Source organism: Sceloporus occidentalis, unplaced genomic scaffold (assembly GCF_023333645.1).
Source record: "Sceloporus occidentalis isolate IW3139 unplaced genomic scaffold, rSceOcc1.0.p SCAF_4, whole genome shotgun sequence".
NCBI classification, from domain to species: Eukaryota; Metazoa; Chordata; class Lepidosauria; order Squamata; family Phrynosomatidae; genus Sceloporus; species Sceloporus occidentalis.
In genome coordinates, this window is record NW_028316984.1 from 98,468,278 (window position 1) to 98,491,431 (window position 23,154).

At 42.6% G+C, this 23,154-nt stretch overlaps 2 protein-coding genes across 2 annotated transcripts in view; both read right to left on the bottom strand.

The window, feature by feature from the left end:
- Nucleotides 1–14,855, bottom strand: part of PTPRJ (protein tyrosine phosphatase receptor type J) — a 132,732-nt gene extending 117,877 nt beyond the window's left edge. The window contains exon 1 of the mRNA XM_089521018.1: nucleotides 14,523–14,855. Coding sequence (XP_089377144.1) covers nucleotides 14,523–14,579 — 57 coding nt within the window. The 5' untranslated portion in view covers nucleotides 14,580–14,855. The remainder of the gene's footprint in view (nucleotides 1–14,522) is intronic.
- LOC149314394 (oxysterol-binding protein-related protein 5-like) overlaps nucleotides 1–23,154 on the bottom strand; it is a 642,611-nt gene that overhangs the window by 392,356 nt on the left and 227,101 nt on the right. The window lies entirely within an intron of this gene.

The following is a 23,154-nucleotide window of genomic DNA, read 5'->3' on the forward strand; positions in this document are numbered from 1 at the left end:
GAGGAAAATGGAGGAGAGGACATAATAGGGGAATTTCAGCACAAAATAGGCGAAGAGATAGTACGGGAATACCTTGTTAATCTAAATGAATATAAGTCTCCAGGACCAGATGAATTGCATCAAAGAGTATTAAAAGAACTGGCAAATGTAATATCGGAGCCATTGGCAATAATCTTTGAGAACTCCTGGAGAACAAGAGAAGTCCCAGCAGACTGGAGGAGGGCAAACTTGTTCCCATCTTCAAAAAAGGAAAAAAAGAAGATCCCAACAATTATCATCCAGTTAGTCCGACATCAATACCAGGAAAGATTCTAGAACAGATCATTGAACAGAGAGTCTGTAAACATCTAGAAAGCAATACCATAATCCTAAAAGTCAACACGGGTTTCAGAGAAACAAGTCATGCCAGACAAACCTGATCTCTTTTTTTGATAAAATTACCAGCTTGGTAGATGAAGGGAATGCTGTGGATATAGTATATCTTGATTCCAGTAAGGCTTTTGACAGGGTTCCCCAGGACATTCTTGCAAACAAGCTTGTAAAATGTGGGCTAGACATGGTAACTGTTACATGGATTTATAATTGGTTGACTGGCTGAACCCAAAAGGTGCTAAACAATGGCTCCTTTTCATCCTGGAGAGAAGTGACCAGTGGGGTCCCACAGGGGTCTGTCCTGGGCCCAGTGCTATTCAACATCTTTATCAATGACTTGGATGACAGAATTGGGAGCATACTTATCAAATTTGCAGTTGACACTAAATTAGGAGGAGTAGCTAACACACCAGAGGACAGGATCAAAATTCAAAACAACCTGAATAGACTAGAAAGCTGGGCCAAAGCTAACAAAATGAAATTCAACACGGAAAAATCTAAGGTACTGCACTTAGGGCAGAAAAATGAAATGCACAGATATAGGATGGGTGACACCTGCCTGAATGAAACTACATGTGAAAGGGATCTGGGAGTCCAAGTAGACCACAAGTTGAACATGAGTCAATAGTGCGACACGGCAGCTAAAAAGGCCAATGCAATTTTAGGCTACATCAATAAAAGTATAGTGTCTAGATCAAGGGAAGTAATAGTGCCACTATATTCTGCTCTGGTCAGGCCCCACCTGGAATACTGTGTCCAGTTCTGGGCACCACAATTTAAGAAGGATGTGGAGAAACTGGAGCATGTCCAAGAGAGAGCGACTAAAACGGTGAAGGGTCTGGAAACCATGCCCTATGAGGAAAAGACTTAGGGAGCTGGGGATGTTCAGCCTGGAGAACAGAAGGTTAAGATTATGATAGCCCTGTTTAAATATTTGAAGGGATGTCATATTGAGGAGAGAACAAGCTTGTTTTCTGCTGCTCCAGAGACTAGGACCCGGAACAATGGATGCAAGCTACAGAAAAAGAGATTCCACCTCAACATTAGGAAGAACTTCCTGACAGTAAGGGTTGTCTGACAGTGGAACACACTCCCTCGGAGTGTAGTGGAATCTCCCTCCTTGGATGGCCATCTCTTGGGGATGCTTTGATTTGGATTTCCTACATGGCAGGGGGTTGGACTGGATGGCCCTTGCGATCTCTTCCAACTCTATTATTCTATGATTCTACATGGCAGTCCTTTGTGGAATTCCCTCCTGGAGGGAGCTGGATTAGCCTCCTCTCTGTTCTTTTTTTACCAGGTGGTAAAGGCCTTTTCGTTTAGGCAGGGCTTTGGCTCTTAATTTGTAGGCCAAATGGTTTCTTAATGGGGTGCACTGTGCTTTTCTTTCTTATTGTTGATTTTGTTGTTGTTGTTATGTTTAAAATATATTTTAAACTGTTTTAACTTTGGGTTTTTAATATGTTTGTTTAATTTTTTTTAAAAAGTGTACTAATAATGTTTTACCTATACTTTATTTTAATTTGTTGTAAGCTATCTAGATAATGAAGAAATGGAAACAGTAAAAGAGTTCCCATATCTTGGATCAAATATGGATCAGAATAGAGACTGCAGTCAATAAATTAGTAGAAGACTAGAATGGGAAAGGGCAGCTATGAAAGAACTGGACAAGATTCTAATGTATAAAGATATACAATTGAACACTAAAGTTACAATCGTCCAAGCCAATATATTCCCCACCACCATATATGGATGTGAGAGCTGGATAGTAAAGAGAGTCAAAGGCGGGATACAAACCGCCGCTTTGCGGCGTTCCCCCGCCGGCGCCATTTGCTCTGCGCGGGAGCTGCAGCAGCCAAACTGCGCGGCTCCCGCGCGGAGCAAAAAAAAAGCTCCATTTCGGAGCTTCTTTTTGCGGCGCCTCTATGATGTCGCGAGGCGCCACTGGCACATTCGCGACGTCATAGGCGCCGCGACATGTCTGGACGCTATGCGTCCAGTACGTAAAGATGGCGGCGCCCATGTGGAAGGGGAGCCGCCATCTTGTACGTATTGTATACGTACTAGGGTTAGGGGGGTGCAGAAGCACCGCCCCTTCCTAACCCTAGTACGTATACAATACGTACTATATGGCGGTTTGTATCCCGCCAATAGAAAGCGAATGAACTCATCTAAGATGTGGTGCTGGGGACGAATGCTGAGGATATCATGATGGGCCAAAAGACAAAGAAGTGGAGTCTAGAATAGATTAAGCATGAACTCTTGCTGAAAGCCAGGATGACTAAACTGAGGCTGCCGTACTTTGGCCACATCATGAGAAGGCATGACATTAGAAAAGCCATGATATTAGGGAAGATGGAAGACAGTAGAAAAAGTGGAAGACCATGTGCCAGATGATTGGACCACTGGAATGAGTCTGCAGATAGGCCAGATAGGCCACGGGCATGAGACTGCAGGACCTGAGCAAAGCAGTGGTAGGCAGGGGGTCTTGGAGATGTCTCATCCACAAGGTCACCATCAGTCGAGATCAACTCAACAGCACAAGCTATCTTAGATCCTGTAATTAATTAGTAGGATCCCAGCCTATGGCTATCATTTTAAATCTAGTTTATTCAAATCTAATGTAGTTTTCTGAGCTACTTGGTTCAAGAGCTCTCTCTCTGTATATATATTTCACTGTATTGAGATCATTTTCCATTTTCCATAAAGCAACAAAATATTAGTCATTCACTATCATTAGGGATAAGTGCTTGACAACAGATACTGACAACAGGTACTGCAGAAGTGAAATAAATAAAATCCAACTTAGAAAAACCTTAGATATGATAGGAATGTGTGTGTGTGTTTGCATGTGTGTGTTTTCTCCTCTGAATGGAAACTACCTGAGTAGCTTGGGGCAAAATGCTTGGACTGAAGAGCTAATATTTGTTCTGAATACAAACCCCACTATTATATGCCTGCATTTTACTTATTGTTTGCTTATCTCTTAGGGTGGAGGCAATTATAAATGTTCTCTTAACTTCTAAGTGAAGAGGCACCAGTTAGACAATCTTTACTGAGCAGCAAAAAATAAAATAATAAAAAATAAATAGATCTGGTTTATTGTGTGGTAGAGAGATGACCAGTTTTGCATATACATGAAACACTGTTTTTGGAAGAAGGGGGCCTTTTGTTGCTAGATTTTGAAGTTATCTAACTTTCACATTCTCCAACAGTAAACCTGGGAATAGTTATACTAATAGCTATCTCTACTGTGTAACAAGCAAATCATATTATACACCAACACACTCATACATGTAGATTTTCACATTTTTTAGGAAAGAGAATTTATATGGCAGGAAAATTCTCAAGAGTAAGCTCCACATATTAGGTACTGTACCCAAGGGACATGCTATGAAACGTACACAGGCCTATGAGTCTTAATAATTGTATCAAATGTTACAGAAAAGACTGCAATCATATACTTTTGCTGCCTCTAAAGCACTAGGCATAGGACTGTAAAGTCCTTCACAGAATTACCAGGTGTCTCTCATTTTAAAAGTTGTGTTTAAATGTGTGTGTACAAGTGCATGCACACACACACAAAGAACTGCAGCCTTGTACAACTTAGTTAATACATTCCAGGTAATCCAGTTATTTGTTATTCAGTTATTTGTTACTTTCTCCACTTGATCTATCTGTTGTTTCTGTTATATGCATTTAGGTCAACAGCAACTTTTGATGACACTATCTTGGGTGGGAGCAGGTGGCAAGATTTATAAAATCCATTCCTACCAGTTGATGGAATGTAACTTGTCCAAGGTCACCCAATTGATTTCCCTAGCTGCGCAGGGATCTGAACTCTGGTCTCTCAGAGTCGTAGTCCAGCACTCAAACCACTATAACCTTCTGGCTCTCACACTGACCTCTCTTTGACCACTAAAAAAAACCCTAACTAAAATTAATTTAACATGCTTTCTCAGTGTTGACTGCACAACCGTTACAGATTATGAGATCTGAACATAGGGAGCTGCTTTATACTGAGTCAGATTGTTGGCCCATCTTTATCAGGTATCAAATGGCACCACTTCTCCAGGTTTACAGAAGGACACTTTCCTCAGTCCTACATGGAGATGCTGAATGGCAAGATTGGAACCTTTAGCATACGAAGCACTACAAAGCACATACCCTACAATTAGGCTAAGGCTTTTCCCCATCAACTGATATAACAGTCAAGATCTATACTACCGTATTTTCGTTGGCACTTTCTCTTCAAAACTTCATTATTTTCAAATCTTTGTTTTATTACTTTCATCTTTATGTTTAAGTCATACAAAGCTTTCCGCAAGACTATTTGGATATTTCAATTTGGGGCCCTATGAAAGGCTTTTAACTTCAAATTAAGCCATCAAAGAACATGCTGATAAAGAAACCTGATTGCCCATGCCTTCCTACTTAACTTTATTTACTGAACTGGTACAACAGCTTTTTGCCCATGTATTCTAGGTAGTTTATAGTTTAAAATTCTAAATAAAACAAAGCGAGATATAAAAGACAAAACAATAAATCAACAGTTCTCCAGCCTTTAGCAGTTCTTCCATGATTAGAGACATCACAAATTCTCTGACCTGAATGGTGTGACCTTTAGTGAAGTGTTAAGAAACATCAGCTGGTCCAAACTGTAGCACACAGACTACTGACCAGGGCAACACAAGGTTGGGAGTGTCTCCCCGGCTCTGGGACTCTTTTCCAAGCCTACTTCTTCTTTCTTGTCACTTCACTGGCAGGAAGTTATAGGCTTTTGGCTTTCAAGGACTCTGAGTGTTTCCAAAAGAAACTTTTATTGCCCAGTTGCCTTCTCTTATTCATGGAATTTTATGGTCCTCCAGAGATCATCATCTTCCATTTGTAACACTCGCATGTTTTCCCATCACTTCTTATGCCTTTTTCGCTTACCACACAGTCGCTAAAATCTTGGGGGAGTAGGAATAGAAGAGCTGACAAATCTCCTTGTGTTTGGTAGTGCTAGGATACATCCCTTGTTGTTCAAATAAGTTTGCACTAGTAGTGGATGTTGTTTGTTCTCTTTTTTTAAAAAAAAGGGATTTGTTTACCGATTTGTTTTTATGTTTTAGGTATACTTCTACATTTTATATTGCATTTTATTGTTGTCAGCCCTTTGAGCTTTGCCATTTGTAGTGGAAAAGTGAACACATTTTTTTTTAATCTGTCAAGCACAATACAGTCAGCTCTTCATATCAGCAAGAGTTTCGTTCTGGACCCACACAGATAACAAAATCCACGAGATCTCAAGTCTCAATTATCCCAATGGCAGCACGATGTGATTGCAATGATGTGGTCACATGCATGCACCACCATTGGGGAGAATGGGGTAGGTCCAATCCCCAGAAGGCAAGCCTGCACATAGAAAGAGCTGACTGTATACACCTTGTGCTCTGTCTTAATATAGTACATGTAGGCCCTTTCCAGAGGGGTCTTTTAGTACGTACTGTGTACGTAGTAGGATTGCCTGGGGGCGTCTCTTTCAGACGCCTCCAACCCCAGTACATACACAGTACGTACAAATTGGCGGCACTCATTCTACATGGGCGCCACCATTAGCACGTCACGACCGTGCCGCCTCCAAACAGGGCAGCACGGACGTGAAGTCCTGGTGCCCTTTCCGCAGCGCAGGAAGGAGCTCCAAAATTGAGCTCCTTCGGCTGTGCCAGCATCACAAAAGAGAAAGGGGCTGAGTGGCCCCTCTCTCCTTTCCTTGCCGCTGAAGCCCCAAGGACACCCCTTTGCAGGCCACGGGAAGCGGCCTTTTGCCGCTTCCCGTGGCCTAGAAAAGTGGCGGATCGGGGCCTCAGGGCTGCCGCTGTGGCAGCTGAGGGCCCGATCCGTCGGGGAAAAGGGCGAGTACAGTACAGTAACGTGCCATACTTTCACAAAGGAGAGACTAATAGTCCTAATCCCAACTAGAGTAGACCCACACAACCAATGGTAATTTGGCAAAGCAACATTTGTGAAAGTTCTGCTGATTCAATGGATCTGTTCTAGCTGGAACTAAATATGATTCAGACCTTAGTGTTTCAGTGCTGATAACATAAAAAGAAATTCAGTTAATATCAACTGAATTAGACAGCAGCAAATATGAAATAGAGATAATGCAGTATAGATATCTTTCACTGGATTCTAGAAAAGACACTAACAGATTACCACTGTAAAACAGAGAGATTATGCTGAAGGCTTTCATATACGTTTTCTCAATCAGCCTTACAACTATGTAAGGCAGGCTTCATTATCACCATTATGCAAATATAACATAACTTGTGTGTGGCAGATGTAGTATTTGTTCCAGGGACCTCTCACTTACAGTAGCACACTCTTAGACACACTCACACTCTTAGTACAGTTCCTCTCAGATCATCTACTGCTACTCACATTGTGACTAAGAATATTTCCAGATGGATAGCTTCTAGTACTACAATTCAAAAGGGATTGTGCAGATATTTGATCTTTCCCTTATTAGCAGAGATGTTTGTGGAAAGAAGAAAAATGGAAGTAGTAGTAGAAAAAAGTGAATAGGTCCAAGTAGAATAAGACATCTAGAAACTCATGAAACTTCATGAGGAGGGAGTGTGACTCTCTAAGACAATCTTTGTTTCAAAGCTTCATTAATTATTGAAACCCTCAATTAATAACAGAAAACATAATGATCAAAATGGTTGCCTAGATACTAAGAAAAATCAAGCTGACATCTAGGAATTTGAAATATTTTTCAGTCCTACAATGAAATGGTGATGTTCATTTGTAGGAATCAGCAATATTTTCTCAGTCCTACCAACCTCTATAAAAAAAAATGTCTATGTACATATTTTCAAGTTTTAAATCATAAAGTATAGCCTTAGCATATGAAATAGAAAAACAAATAAAAATTAGTGGTATAAGTTGTAAAAATATAAACATACCAACTAAAGACAGATGCAATGCTAATAGGAGTGTATCATAATAAAGAGATAATACAGAAACCCAGCAGAAGAATATTCACTGCAACACTGGTTAAATCGTCTGGCTATTCACTACTGAGACAAGTTGAAAGCATTGTGGCTTACCATTAAAAGGCAAAAGGGCTTGCAGGCCAAATCTCTGGAGGCATTCCCATTACCATATTAACCATGTAGTACATTAAATGACCACTATGCCAGTTCGATTCCCACTTGGCCATGAAACCCACTGAGTGACCTTGGCAAGTCACATGCTTTCAGCCTTAGGGGAAGACAATGGCAAACCACATTTCATATTCAGAAGCACATTATACCTGTTGGAAAAGATTTTTCCCTGCCAATCCCCTGACTTTTGAATGCCCTCATATACCTGGTCCTGACACTGTATTTCTTTTAGCTTCAGATTAAGACCATCTTGTTTACCAAACAACTTTACATTTATTGTATTTTCGCTCAGTGAGTAGTTTTTGTTCCTGTCTGCCGATGGTTGCTTTAACATTGTACTAAAGATGCTAGATCTTGGATTAATACAGTTATACATGTATAGAATAAAGTAAATAAATAAAGATGATGGTAAGCACGGTCTCCAAAAACCCTCTCCAAAACTCCTTCCATAAAGCTTCTCCTCCAGGTAGCATCTAGTCATTTTGCTTTTCTCTGTGCCAACCTGCTTGGTGGCTTTGTTCACCACTCATTTTTATGGCAGCAACCAATAGGCCACGGGTGTGAATTGTGCAGCCTGTGGTCTCCATGCAGCCCAAAATGAGCCTCCATGCAGTTCCCAGGATTTGTAGGAGCGCTCTGACATTTTAAAAACTGGCTCAAAATCCAAAGAAGCACACCTCTAGGAAGGGTGATTCTCCATTAAAGCACTGTGCTCATTCCTGCATTCCAAGAGGCCCCAAAGGAAGCCTTCCCCCCCCCCCCAATGAACACAAGAACAAAGCAAAAGTGACCAGCATGAGACTGGGTTTGGCAAAATTGGGGTGATGAAGAAGGCATAAAAATGGGACAGGTGATGCCTCTCACTCTCTGCCTACATATATAGTAGGTGAGAGGACTTGACCAACATCCAGAAGAACTGATCTGCAGGTGTCAACTAGATTCTCCTGACCTGCACTTTCCTCAGCCAGAGTAAGGGGAAGCAAAAGCAAAGTCAACTGAGCTGAAGTTCTGATAGGCTGAGGGTTTAGTTTTCTGATTTTTGCTTTGTATAAACCAATTCAGTAAGCAAATGTGGCTTTTGTGCATGTGTATGTTTTAGAAAAATCTCATGTAATGGAGTAAATGAAATATTTCATAGGCAGGAGGATAGTCTCCTTGAAGCCCCATCTACATCCTTATTGATTGCCAGGCCTTTCCTCTCCTCTATGTCTCCATTACTCTGAAAAAGTAGATAAAAGTACTATGATATGCTTCTCTTAGGATTAGGGAAGTAAGCAGGATTTAAAAGCTGATTGCAATAAGAGCATTTGTTACTAATTAACCAGTAGCAACACTGCTTAAGCACATTACAGGGCAACTGTGACTGTCTTCCTCAAACCTTGGTCATAATACAAGTGTAAACAGCTTCTTGGAAAAGAATGCACATTTATCAAAAAATGAAGAACTATATAACATTTTTATTGGAGCTGTTTGGAACTCAGAATGACTTTCAAAGCTCTGCTTCATCCTCACAACAACCCTGTAAGGTACTTTAGGCTGAAAAAGGGTATCTGTCTAAAGGACATCAAGGCCACTTACAGATTGCCAAGGCTGAGTAAATTTGAATGTGGATATGAATGAGAGTCAGCATGGTATAGTGATTAGTGCATAGGATTTGGACTCTAGAGATTGGAGGATCAATTCCCCGACTGACCATGAAACCCACTGGGCAAGTCAAACTCTCTCAGCCTGAGGGAAGCCCATTGGAAACCTCCTCTGAACAAATCTTGCCAAGAAAACCACCCAATAGGTTTGCCTTAAGTTGGAAACAATTTGAAGCCACACAACAAGTGGATGCCCCACATCTTAGTCCAATAATTTAACAACAGCACCAGAGATACATGATCTCTGGCTTTAGGCTGAAGTTGGGGTCACATTTCTAATCCAATAAAGTGTGATTTCTGCTCCACAAATGCTTATTCTCCACTAAATCTATACATCTCCAAGTTGCCACAAGAGATACAACCCCCCCTATGGAATTTGCCAACCAAGGATGATCCAGAAGTGAAGCACTGGAGTCAACCAATCTTTTCCAGCAGGTTTATCCCAATCATTTTTAAATTATGCATTTTAAAGTATTTATTCATCAATCTTAATATCTGCTAGTTCTACATTTTCTTTTAAATGATGTTGTATGTTCTGTTATTTGTTGTTTCCTCCACCTCAGTTCACAGGGAGATATGAGCAATAAATAAATATTTACTGCTTAAATGAATGCTCATTATATTGTCAAGCAGGTGAGTTTCCTGCTCAACTCTCTTCTTGCATACTTAAAAAAACTGGATCAATTTATCTATGGGTAAATGTAAGTACTGTACTTTGACTCTTCTCCAAAGAGGATATCCCTTCTCTGAGTAGAGTGTCACCTCTCACACCCATCCCACAGCCACAATTTGTCGTAGTTCCTTCTTTATGCTTGCTGGAAATTTGCAAGTTCTTTGGCATCATTTTTCTTTGCTTTGTCCTTTACAGCCTTTGTTACATGCCCCTGAGTTTTGCCCTCAACTTATCCATGGGTCATATCAAAATCCATAATTTTTGGCCCAAAACCTGCCCTCAGTTTCTTGTCAAGTATATACAGTAATTTAAAAAGGTAAATCAGCATGGTGTAGTGGTTTCAGTATTAGACTATAACTCTGAAGACCATGGTTCAAAATTTCTCAGCCATGGAAACCCATGTTAATCTTGGGCAAGTCACACTCTCTCAGCCTCAGTGGAAAGCAACAGCAACAAACGTTGCCAAGAAAAACCTGTGATATGCTTGCCAAAAGTCAAATAAGCAGCCAGGTTAGATCTATGACAATAGCTTCCCAAAGATATTGTAGGGTTACTGGCGATGACAGCAATGGAAAAACACTGAAGGACTGGAAAGCTCAAAGGTTAGTTATGGAGAGCCAGTCCAGTTGCACTCTATATCCACTGATTATGCATCCAGATTCAACTGTCCACGGCTTGAAAATATTTTTAAAAACATCACAAGTCAAAACTTGATTTTGTCATTTTATGTAAAGGACACCATTTTTCTATGCTATTGTATATAATGGATTTTGATATCATGGTGGGTCCTGAAATCAAACCCCAGTAGATACGAAGGACCCATTGTACTTTAATCCACTGTTTCAGTGTTGTGGCAGGAGCTATTCAACTCGTGACTCATTGAAGAGTCTCCAAAGGCACCAAAGTTTATGCATCAGAAGCTCCACATTCAAATGCAGCATGGAAAAAGGTTCAAAACAGCTCATTGTCCCAGGGGCTGAACATTCTTCAACTGCTTTCGAGAAAGCACAAAACCACATATTAAATTAGTGAGGAAGTGATGAAAAACAAGTGGCAAACTCTCTCTACATTCTATTTATATGTATTTTCAAACTGAGATTCATGCACCCATGATTTCAGAAGGTGACATTAGAGAATGGCACCAATGGCCTACTGACACAGAAATTGCAGTTCATTATTCTCACCTACTTGCTATGATTTTACTGCCTAATTTAGGATAAGGCATTTTTTTTTCTTGTCTCAAAATGCTAAGATTTTCTCAGGACCATATGAGAACATCATCAAGCCAAAAATGTTCTGAAGAGACTCCCTCAAGTATAACCTTACTTTGTAGGTCTGAAAGACGTACCTTTCTAAGACATAGTTGTCTTCTATGATTTCTGTGGTCATTCATTATCAGAAAACAATTCTTTATGTGTTTTCTATTTTTCCAATCTTGGATGTCAATTTGCTATCATGTTAACAAGAACCAACACACACACCACAGTACTGTATGTTCTCTCCTCATATTAGAGTCCCAATAATAGCAATGTTCAACCCATAGTGCAAGACAAATCAGAAGATACTGCCTTTTAATCCACATTAAAATAAAATCTGACCTAACAATCCCTTCTGCTGTAAAGGTATCTTAGGGCCTGAACAAACAGGTCAAAATAAAGCTGCTTCGGGTCACTTTGGGAGCATGCTGTTTAAATGACACATGCATCTTAAGGGGCCAGAAGCTGTGCCAAAGCTGCACTCCACTCCTTAGGACTGGAGCGTGGCTTTGGAGCGGCTTCCGGCCTCTTAGGACACATGCGTCATTTAAACAGCATACCTCCAAAGTGACCCGAAGCAGCTTTATTTTGGCCTGTCTGTTCGGGCTCTTAATTACTAGACACAGGAAGGGAGGAAAAGATGTACATGTGTAACAGAGGATAATACAATGGCTTGTCTTTCCAGTCCTAGAAGAAAAGATGTTATTCTCGAATGAGCAGCACATTCAGAGTTTTTAAAGAATAATGAACAATGCAACAGCAATGACAACAGACCAAATTGTCCCTCTGAGGACTGGTGCCAATGTTACTAATCTACATACCCAATCTACCACATCACAGAAAATAGAGCCACCTAACAAGTTTTATTAAGACTGAGCCAGCATGGTGAATTGGTTTGAGTGTTGGACTACAACTCTGGAGACCATGGTTCAAATCCCTACTCAGCCATGGGAACCCACTGGGAATCTTTGGGCAAGTCATACTCTCTCAGCCTCAGATGAAACCAATGCAAACCCCCTCTGAACAAATCTTGTCAAGCAGACCCCATGACAGGTTTGCCTTGGGGATGCCATTAATCAGAAATGACTTGAAGGCACACTATTCCTCCCACCCCACAAACAACTAACCACAAACAATCCCACACTTCAAGCCACTTGATTTGAGTGCTTCTTAGTTTAGGCTCCCTCATACCCACAGTAAGACAAAGACAGCTACCAGCCACATTTGCTATAATGCTACCAGTAGTATACCATCACCAAATGCTCAAGTAAAGAAGTAAGAGGTAGATTTGTGCATTGGTAAACATGGCCCAAACTCGTATTCCATTGCTTTTGATAGAATCAGCCCAGGACAAGCATTTTAAAAAACAATGAAAGGGGCATTTATTCAAGATAACAGCATACTGCAGATTAATTGCCTGTTCCAGGTTGATCAATTCGTCCTAACTAAACAGGGCTTCCCATTTGTATAGCCGCAAATACAAATTAAAAGCACCATCCTATACTATCAATGTCACATGATATACCATATTGTACTAGTTAGTTTTATAGATGCCTCATAACTCCTTCGCACTCTGGTTCTTCCCTATTTTTAATATCACACAACTGTACCCCAATATCACACCATTATACTTCTAAATAACTACCATCCACTTGGTTTGTAACCACAGTTTTGGTCCTAAATCCAATCTTTTTTCCCAACTAGAATAGATCCACTGAATCAATGAAATTTATGTTTCACATGATTTATAACCTGAGCTTTTAATATCAATCTGTACTGAATCTGAAGAAGTGGGTTTATATCCAGGAAAGCGGATGCCAAAATAAAAACCAGTTACTGTGGCCTTAAAGGTGCTGCCACATCACATTTTTTCTCCCCTCACTTCCTCCTTTTTATAATGGAACTTATGTAAGTGTCCATTTACCAAATTAGTATAAATCCATGAGGTCTATGCCAACTGGGACTCAAAATGGAATTGAGGCCCTTGTGCCTCCCATAATCTTGAAACTGAAAGGATATATAGTGAAGAGAGAAAAGGCAGATTCTTTTATTTGTATCATTGTTTAATCATGCTAATCTGTAAGAAGATTAAAGGGAAACTAGTGCAAGTCAAGTGATTTTGAGTAAGTGCTCCAATGTGTAGGAAGAGTGGTGAGCTGAAAAGAAGGAAGGGGGGGAGAGAAAACCCTCTTATAGCCCTTTAGCTCCCTGTTGTTAGCAGACCTGTCTAGAGATCACTTCCACAAATAACAGTAAGATCTTGGCAAAATATTTGATGTCCCTCCCAAACTCAACATGAATTACTGGCCACCCTAATTCTGTATGCTCACATTGGTTTCTGCAGTTCAAATACAAGAGAATCACCCTGACCGGAGCCAGTGTGGTGGAGAGGCTTGGGAGGTGCATCTACAATGTAGAAATAATACAGTTTGACAGCACTCTAACTGCTGTAGGTCCAGCCTATGGGATCCTGGGAGTCGTAATTTTACAAGGTCCTTAGCTTGCTCTGCCAAAGTGTGCTGGCGTCTCACAAAACTACAACTCCCAGTGATTCTGTAAGATGGAACCGTGGCAGATAAAGTGGAGTCAAGCTGCGTGATTTCTGTAGTGTAGATGTATTACAGCTTTGGACATCAGGGTCCAGTTTCCTCCTTGGCCACGAAAACCCAGTCAGCAACCTTGGAGGAGTCACACTGTCTCAGCCCCAGAAAAACCCATGCGAGCCATAAGGGGAAATGGCTTGAAGAAAAGGGTGTTTGGAGGCAGTGATGGCAAGGGATGGGGCTCCATCCATTGGCCAGGGGAACACGGGTGGAAAACCCAGAGACACTCTGCGCAGGGCGACCACAAGTCCTCCTTTTCCAGGGCCTGTCCTCCATTTCCACCATCTATCCAGAAAGTACCCGGAAACGTCCTCCATTCTGAGCACCACTAAGAGCTCCTTTTCCAGGACCTGTCCTCCATTCCAGCCTTCTGCCCAGGAGGAATTCCCAAAGGCCCTCCATTTGGAGGAGGACTAAGAAGAAATGCATTGCTATTTCTATGAGTGTGGGGCCTTGTCCTCCTTTGAGGGGGGAGGACACCTGGTCACCTGCCCCAGGGTGACTGACTGGAGGCCCTCCCCCCAGGACCTTGTGCCCAGGAGGGATCCCAAAAAGCACCCTCCATTTTGAGCCTCACCAAGCGCTGTCCTCCATTCCCACCTTTCCTGCCTAGGAGGGATCCCCCCCTAAAAGAATGCACGCCCTCCATTTTGAGCAGGACCAAGAAGCCATGGGCGTTTAGGGCGGTGAACGGGTCCTACATTCCCCTGCTCCCTTGAGACACAGCCCTGCCCTGGGCTCGGCTGAGGAGAGCCGCCTACATTTTGCAGCCTAACAATAACAATAACAGTAGTAGTAAAGCCCCCTCCTGCTGCCCTTACCTCTCCCAGGCAGAGCGCCAAGAGAAGGCAAGGAAGCGCCCCCAGCAGCCTCCTCATGGTCCTCCAGGCCAAGGCGGCTGCCCTGCTACTCCATGGCAGAGGGCTCCTCGCTCAGCCCGCCAAAACGCACCGAGGCAGGGAAGGGAAGGAAGGGAAGGGAAGGGTGAACAGCGTCGGCGGTGGCTTCGCCGTCGTCACTCAGGCTCCCTGAGGGCTTGGGCCTGGCTGCCCTGCCCTCCCTTCCTCCTCAGCCTCCATTCATCATCGCTCCCCCAGGAAAGGGCCGCCCTCCTTGGCAGGAGTTGAAAAGGGCAACGTTTCGGCCGCCTGGGAGGGAGCCTCGGAGGAAGCTGTTCAGCCTGGCGGCGGCATGGCCTTCCCTCCCTCCTCCTCCTCCTCCTCCAAGTCCCCTTCCTCCTCCTCCTCCTCCTCCTCCTCCTCCTCCTCCTCAGTGGCGGACTTCTTCTCTCCACATGCCTCAGGAAGGGCAGGGCGAACACCCACCCAGGCTGGGTCCTCCTTTGCTGGGTCTTTTCCCCGTAGGACCTGGCCCCTGTTCTAAGGAATTAATCCCAAACGCCCTCCATTTTGAGAAGCCTCGCAGCGACCAGGCGCCCTCAGTTTTTCCAGGACATGTTCCACATACATTTCAGCCTCCTGTCCAGGAGGAATTCTCAAACGCCCTCCATTTTGAGCAGGACTAAGAAGCATGAATTTCCATGCCTATGAATGTTTCTAGCATTTTATGTTGGGAGGTCCTCCCTTTTTCTTGGGCGTCCTACATTTAGTGGTGCCTGGCCTTCCATTGTGTTGGGGAGGCTGGGCTTCTCCTGGCCATTGGCAAAGCTGAGGGCTTGGAAGGCCCTGCGCTCAGTCCAGAAGGGGCTTGGTTTATGTATAGTATATATATTATTATTATTATTATTATTATTATTATTATTCTTTGTCGGAATAAAGGCCCAGTGGCTGGGCTTGAGAAAGAAGGCACCATGTTAGTCTTTGGGGCTGCATCCGCACTGCAGGCATAATCCAGTTTGACCCCGCTTTAAGTGCCATGGCTGCATGCTGTGGAATTCTGGGAAGTGTACTGTAGTTTGTTGTAGCACCAGAGTTTTCTGACAGAGAAGGCTAAATGGCTCATGCAACTACAGTTCCCAGAATTCCATAGCATTGAGCCATGGAAGTTAAAGTAATAATATAATAATATTTATTTACTTACACCCTGCTGTGGTTCAGATTATTTCTGCAGTGCAGATGTATGCAGCCCTCCTCCTCACTTGATGTTTCATGGCCCAGCCACCTCCCGGAATTTATGGGACCTTCAGCAGATTTACCAGATGTCCTAACCTCAAAGGAAGCCAAAAGGAGGACATTCAAGAAAAATGGAGGACATTCCCAACCAAAAGCTAAAAACACTCAAATAAATGGCAAAGCATGCTTCTTAGTTGTGCTCACACTGGAGGGCATTTTGAAATTCCTCCTGGACGAAGGTTGAAATGGAGGCCATCTGGTCACCCTAGTCTCTGGAGACCAGAGTGAATTGTCACTCAGCCATGAAAACCCACCGATTGGCCTTGGGCAAGGCACACTCTCTCAGCTTCACATCAGTGGTGTTGCCCAATTGGGTAACTCATAGTGTCAACCTCCCTAATGATCTCCTTCCATGCCACACAATACAGGATCACTGAGCATTATGGTAACAGTTGTGAAGTAAACAACTAACAAAATTAAAATTATACAGTCAGCCCCTCGTATCCATGATTTTTTTTTAATCTATGGATTCAAGTAGCCACAACTTGAAAATATTCCTAAAAGGTATAAATTCAAAATAGCAAACCTTGATTTTGCCATTTAATATGAGGGTAACCATTTTACTCCCCATTGTATTTTATGGGACTTGAGCATCCATGGATTTTGGTATCCACTGAGGGTCCTGGAACCAACCCCCTGTGGATACCAAGAGCCCTAATGTATTAACATGTATATAGTTTCACGTGGTTAAAATGAACCTTTGGTAAGGTGTGATGGTTTTAAGAAAATTTTAAAAGATTGTTTGTTTGTTTGTTTGTTTGTTTTAACCCTCTCCTTTCTCCTCTCACTGAGGCTCAGCCCACTCACACTCAGCCCACTCTTCTGCTGAGCACCAACATTTTTAAGGAACACATGTGAATGCCACAGCCCATTTCTGTCAGAGTTTGGGGAGCACTGGTATCACCCCTTCATAGGGTGTCGCCCGGTGCAACCCGCATCCCCTGCACCCTCTTAGTGATGTCTCTGCCTCAGAGGAAGGCAAAGGCAAACCCTCTCAGAAGAAACTTTGCCAAGAAAATCCTATGATAGGTTCATCTTTGAATCACCATAAGTTGGAAATGACTTGAAGGTACACAACAGCAAATATTTCCAAGGGATGGTTCCCAGCTGTAGCAATAAAAAGAGGTTTTGCCCTTCACTGCTTGAAAATAGTGCTTTTTTTGGACTATTAACTCCTAGAATCTTCTCCTAGTCATATCAATCAAGAGTCATTGTGCCCCCCAGAGCATGAAAATGGTGCTTACACCTCTCAAAATCACCAATGTTGGGGGATTCTGGCAGCTGAACTCCAAAACCCAAACTTTTCCGAGCCCTCTGTACCTATTGTGCCTTTCCTCCTCAATTGTTGTTGCTGCTGCTGTTCTGAACTGCAGTAAAATTCCATTTCTCTTAATGACACGGGGCAGTTAGCATATGTGTGTATTCAAGTTGCCTGTCTACTTATAATGAGCCAATGAATTTCATAGGGTTTTCTTAGAACTTGTCTGCACTGAAGAAAAAAACATACTGACCTCACAGCACACAACCTTCTTGACGATTTGCACAGGATTCGCTGCAAATTCACAGGGTATGCACACCAAAGGGCTTTAATCCAATTTCTAAAAAGACACCTTTTACTTCCTGATTTTTTTTAATCCAGATTTTTCTGGGTGTGGCTGGTGCTCCAAGCAATGGTGTCCCCATGCCGGGTGTCACCTGGTGCAGCAGGAGAAGGTAAAGCTCCTTTAGGCTTCATCCCCTAGGCTTCTCTGCGGTATGCTCCCTTCTTGCTCTTCCAGTCCTGGGCTAGAAGGAAGCTTGGGTCTAGAGCAGCCCGCAAGGGCATGCAGGTTAGGAGAACCTAACAGGGTCAAGTGGTGCAGACTGCACCCCCTGCATCACTCAGTGATGGCACTGGCTCCAAGGTGGCTTTGGTGTGGAGCCTGGGGCAGGAGGACCTTTTGATAGTTACAACTGGTTGGGTCTGGCAAGCCTAGTGTGTATTGCTGTGTTTTCCTACTTCAGTGTATATTCAGCCATGAGGTCAGTGGTGAGGGGTTTGATCAGGCTACCACTTCCGTCTTCCTCCTCACTCCCCAAGCATCACTCCCTCCCCCACCAATTTTATCCAATATCTAATCAGCATTGTGTCATCTTTGCTTTTATTTCAGTGAATGGAGTGTGTGCATTCCCTGTTCCATCATGATAATTTACTTCCTCACTTGTGTGGAGATCTCATGCACTGCCTCACTGATCCCCCCATACATACATTGCAGATCTCCACACAAATGAGTGAGCACATGATGGGGGGGGGGGGGAGAGGAGATCACCTCACAAGAGAACAAGCAAATAATGGGGGGGGGGGGGGGGGAATACATGACATTCACTGAAGTAAAAGCAAAGCTGACACAATGCTAATCGTGTAAGGGAGGATTGGGGGAAGAGTAAAAACAGTACAGACGAATCCAATATCAGGCAGGGGGAAGAAGAGGGAGGCGTTGCCTCATCTAACCCCTCACTGCTAATCCCATGGCTGAACATTTTCATAAATAAAAAATAAAAGACAATTTTATTTTTCATTCTCTGTCATATGTGTAGTTGTGTGTACATTTAAAATTCCCTCAGTCAAACAAAGACATTTGAAAAATTTATTGGTACGGATTAAAGAAAATTATTATAAAGTGATTTGGAAATGGTATTTGACTCCAGTGAGATTACATAATATTGATAAGAATAATCCAAAAAATTGTTGGAGAGGTTGTCAAGAAGTAGGGTCATACATGCATATGTGGTGGCAATGTAAATATGTACAACATTTTGGGGAAAAAGTTATGTTAGATGTAGAAAATGCTATGAATATAAAATAGACAGAAGACTGAGTATAGTTTTGTTATCATTATATAACTTAGAGAAATGGGGGGGAGAAAAAGATTTGGTAACAAATTTGCCTACAGCAGCGAGATTAATTATAGCAAGGTGTTGGGAAACGAAAATAAATGTAGAAGTGGAGGGCTGGTATAAAGAGGTATGGAAATTAGCGATTAATGAAAAATTGACATGTAAATTTAAAGTAAAAAAAGGACTATGGAAAAGAAATGATTTTGAGGGGATTTGGAAAGAATTTATTGAAAAAGCATTGAGAAGAGAAGATGGAAGATTACCTCCATGAGATGAACTTAAATTCTGGATGGAATATAAGGATGAAAATGGCTCCGGGGAAGGAGGACACTGAGGTGAAATATAAAAAAGTGGATGAATCAGCCAGTGATTCTTCTGCAATTTTCCAATTTCACAGAAAGGCCCAGAACTTGTGCAGTTGGAAGTGCTCTGATTATTCATATGTTAAGAATATATGAATACAGTGGCATTCAGCATACGCTGAAAGCCACGCTGGGAGTAGGGGCAGTGCGTCCCGTAAGTGATAATGGGGTGTGTGCTGCTGCGCCACTGCACTGCTGTGCCGCTGCGCCGCCACTTGCACAAACTCCATTCATTTAAATGGGGCTCGAGCATAGGCAGAATTCCCTTTATGCAGGGGAATCCAGAACGTATCCCCCGCATAAAGGAAGGGCAGACTGTGTGTGTGTATTGTATATATTAAGAATATTAATATAAATAAATAAGTAAAATTCCCTTATGAGGTTGGTAAAGAGGGAAAGGGGATTGAAAGGGGAAGCTTCCAATCAGAATGCAAGATGGTGTAGAGAAGAACAGGCAAACAACAGCAGCTATTGGTTGATAGGTTGATGCATTCTCGAAAGGCAAAAAACAGCGGAGCAAGATCACTAGGAAGAAATGTGTGGCCAGTCACCTCGCTATGTCTGTTAGTGTGTGGCATCAGCAGGTTGTTGTGTAGTCATTACAGGCCACGAAAATGTGAGGTGAGGCCAATCATTTTGGTCAGTGTAGATAAGCCCTTAGGCAATGAATACTCAGAAGTGGTTTGCCAAGCCTATCCTCTGAAATACAGCCTACAGTATCATTGGCAGTCTCCCATCCAAAAACCTACCAGGACTGACCCTGCTTAAGTTTCCAAGATCAGTTCGGATCTGGTAAGGCAACACATTTTTTTAAACAAAAAACTTGTCTAAAATTACTCATTATTCTCAGTGGGATTTAACATCCACTCTCTTTTGTAAGTGTTCATAAGATGACAGCCTCAGGTGTACTCTTAGTAACAGCTCTGCTCTATCTCAAGGGTGACATTACATGTACACTTATTTGAAAATTAGGTCAGTGGGTTTTCTGCTGAATAAATATTTGTAGGATAAGGCTGCAAAATGGGCAAATGGAGGGGTAAGCAGACTATAAGAAGTCAGAAGAATAGATCATAAAGTCACCATAAACTGTTTTTAGAAGAGTGATTGTGATGCAGAATAGGAGCACTAGGAAATTCTTATGAGTGCTCATCCACCATGCATGCACCTTTAGATTTCACTTCTGCTTTCATGGAAATAAAGGGAAGCAGGCTCCAGTGGACAATTAAAGAAGAAGTTGGCAGTTTGTATATACCCAACTATCTTGATTCAGCTGTCAACAAAGAGTATAAGTGTTCTCTGGCTTTTACCATCCTGCCACTTTTTTATGTTTAATAAGAGTGCTTTGTGAAACATCAGCAAAATTAATTTGTTCAAAATGAAGGAATTATTTGTAATCCATTCCATTCAGAGAACAAGCACAGAAAGTGGATGAACCAGCCAGTGATTCTTCTGCAATTTTCCAATTTCACAGAAAGGCCCAGAACTTGTGCAGTTGGAAGTGCTCTGATTATGTGGCAATCTTTCCCTGCCTTAGATAGCTCATATTACTATTACTGTATTCACTTAATTATAGTATCTTCATATGCACCTTCTTACCCAAGATTCTGGCCCTCTGTCCATTTTCCAAAATCAAAATTAATTAGGTATCTGTCTAGCCCAGAGATGAGGAATGCCTTGCCCTCCCAATGTTGCTGGACTGCATTTCCAATTTCACTATTGGTAGTGCTTCCTAGGAGGGACGTAGTGTCTTAGGGGTTAAGATACTGACTCTGCTGACTGCAAGGTCAGCAGATTGGCGAGGATGGGGTGAGCTTCCGTCACTAGTCCCAGCTTCTGCCAACCTAGCAGTTCGAAAGCATGTAAAAAGTGCAAGTAGATTAGTTACCACTTTGGTGGGAACGTAACAGCATTCTATACAGTCGTGCTGGACATATGACCACAGAGTCGTCTTTGACAACACATGACTGCGTTCTGCCTTTTTCTATATACAAACTCCAAACCTGGAGTCCTCCCAGTTAGTACTGATATACAGTGGTGCCAAAAGTCAAGAGGTTACTCAAGGCTCTTCAAACCTATTTTGCCCAACATTCGAAATAAAGCTGACAGTTGGTGAGGACCTCCCCCCCCCCCCACACACCTGTTCTTTGGGTAACAGAATAACACTGTCTTATACAGAATATTTTGAGAGTAAGGTCCTGTACAGACTGGCATACAGAGCTGGGGTGGGGGCAGAGTGGGGCGTGGTGACCACATGCCGGCCACCCTGACTCTGCCCTCATGCCACCTCCAGACTGCCCGCCTGTCCAGATAGCGGGTGGAGTTACGCCACATCTTCAGCACAGCGTTTACACATGCTATGCTAAAGAAGCAGCGAAAAGTTGCCACCACTGTGGCTAGGGCACCCTTTCTGCAGAACAAAAAGAAGCTGCTTTTTGCGGTTTCTTTTTGCACTATGGAACGGCCAAATCGGGGCCATGGCACGTAGTTGCTGTGGCCCCAATCCGGCAAGGAAAGGGGCAGCTGCAGGCTGCTCCAAAGGTGTGGTCTGTTGAGCCCCTAACTCTCTCTGGGAACCTCCTCTTTTCAGTGCTACTACCTTGCTTTCTCCTTCATATCTTATCTTTAATTTTAATCAAGCTTCTAAACTGAGGTTTGGGATTCTGCTCCTTATATCGACAGCCTCAAGAGTAGTCCTGTGTGCTAGATTTTTTTTCATGGTTTTACTCAACAAAATATATGGGGAAAATAAGCAAGTTCATTCAGTGGTGACTGGGAAACTTAAAATGAAATTGCATCCTCCCTAGTAAACCCTGCAGCACTCAGGATCTCCCTCACCTTATTTTCTAGTCCTGGAGGGGGAAAAAGGGGGGGGGGAGGTAGTTGCAACAAAAAAAAACTGTAGCAGACGTCTGTTGTGCACTCCTATTCTCCGTACGATGGACTGTAACAGAGCTTGGAAAAATGACTTTTTGGGCTACAGCTCCTAGAGTTTCTAGAAACTAAAAAAAAAATTGTAGGCCTGTAACTGACTGGAATATTTGAAACAGTCTTAGAAGTCCATAACCAACATAAGAAAAATGTCCAGCTAACCAATATTACCTGTAATATTTGTTCTCCTCTCTAGAGGTCTTCTCGTACAAGATTGTCATGCTCCTTTTCCTGCAGAAGCTATGTTTTAATAGTAGTGTGCCAGGAAGAAACCCAGCTGGTACAGTTTTCCCAGCATAGAAGTGGGGTGCAGGAAGGAAAGGCAATGAATGCTGTTAAACTTCTACCTGTCACCCACTTGTTAAAAAGGCACAGTGGTATGGGGCCAGAGGACAGGGGCTGGCAACCATATCCACTGCTGAACACCACACTGCCCTTTTGTGCAATGGCATCTGGAATTCATTTGCGGTTTTCTCAGGAACTTCCAGTTTTTCCACCTTACTTCTGATCACCCTGCAACAGGAGCTCAGCCTTGCACCCAATTTCTCCTTCTGTGGCCTTCAGGGTGTCAGTTCAGATCCAGCAGAACATCTGTCTGTATATTTCAGCTCTCTCTCTCTTTGGTCAGTCTGATAAAGTATGTGCCAAACACCTTTCAGCCCCACTTGGTCCACTGTGGAAACACCAGGTGTGGCATGGTTAAATCTGGTAGCAAGTTTCCAGCACCGGAAAGAGAAGCACTGGTTTCAGCACTTTAGTGGAGGAAACGTGAGGTGTTGCTTCAGCATCCTCTTTAAAGTAATATGGAGTCTGAGGTTGCTCACTTTCCCTCCTTCTCATCCCTATTCATGGCTGTAGTCTTCCTTTTTCAGAAAACACATCTGTTTAGGTATACCTGACTGTTCAATGCACCATGGGCTATAACAGAGCTTGCAAAATATTTTTATTTCGCCAGAGATTCTGGGAGCTGCAGTCTTAAAATATATAACTTTTCTATGCACTGTTTATGTAGGCTTCATTGTTCCTGTAACCGATTAGAACTGTCTGAAACGAACACCGAAAGGTCTTAAAAGCCCCCTATATCCCTTTCCCACTCATCCCATTGTAGAACGCATAAATATATATTTCTGATATTAATATCCATGTACTTCAGG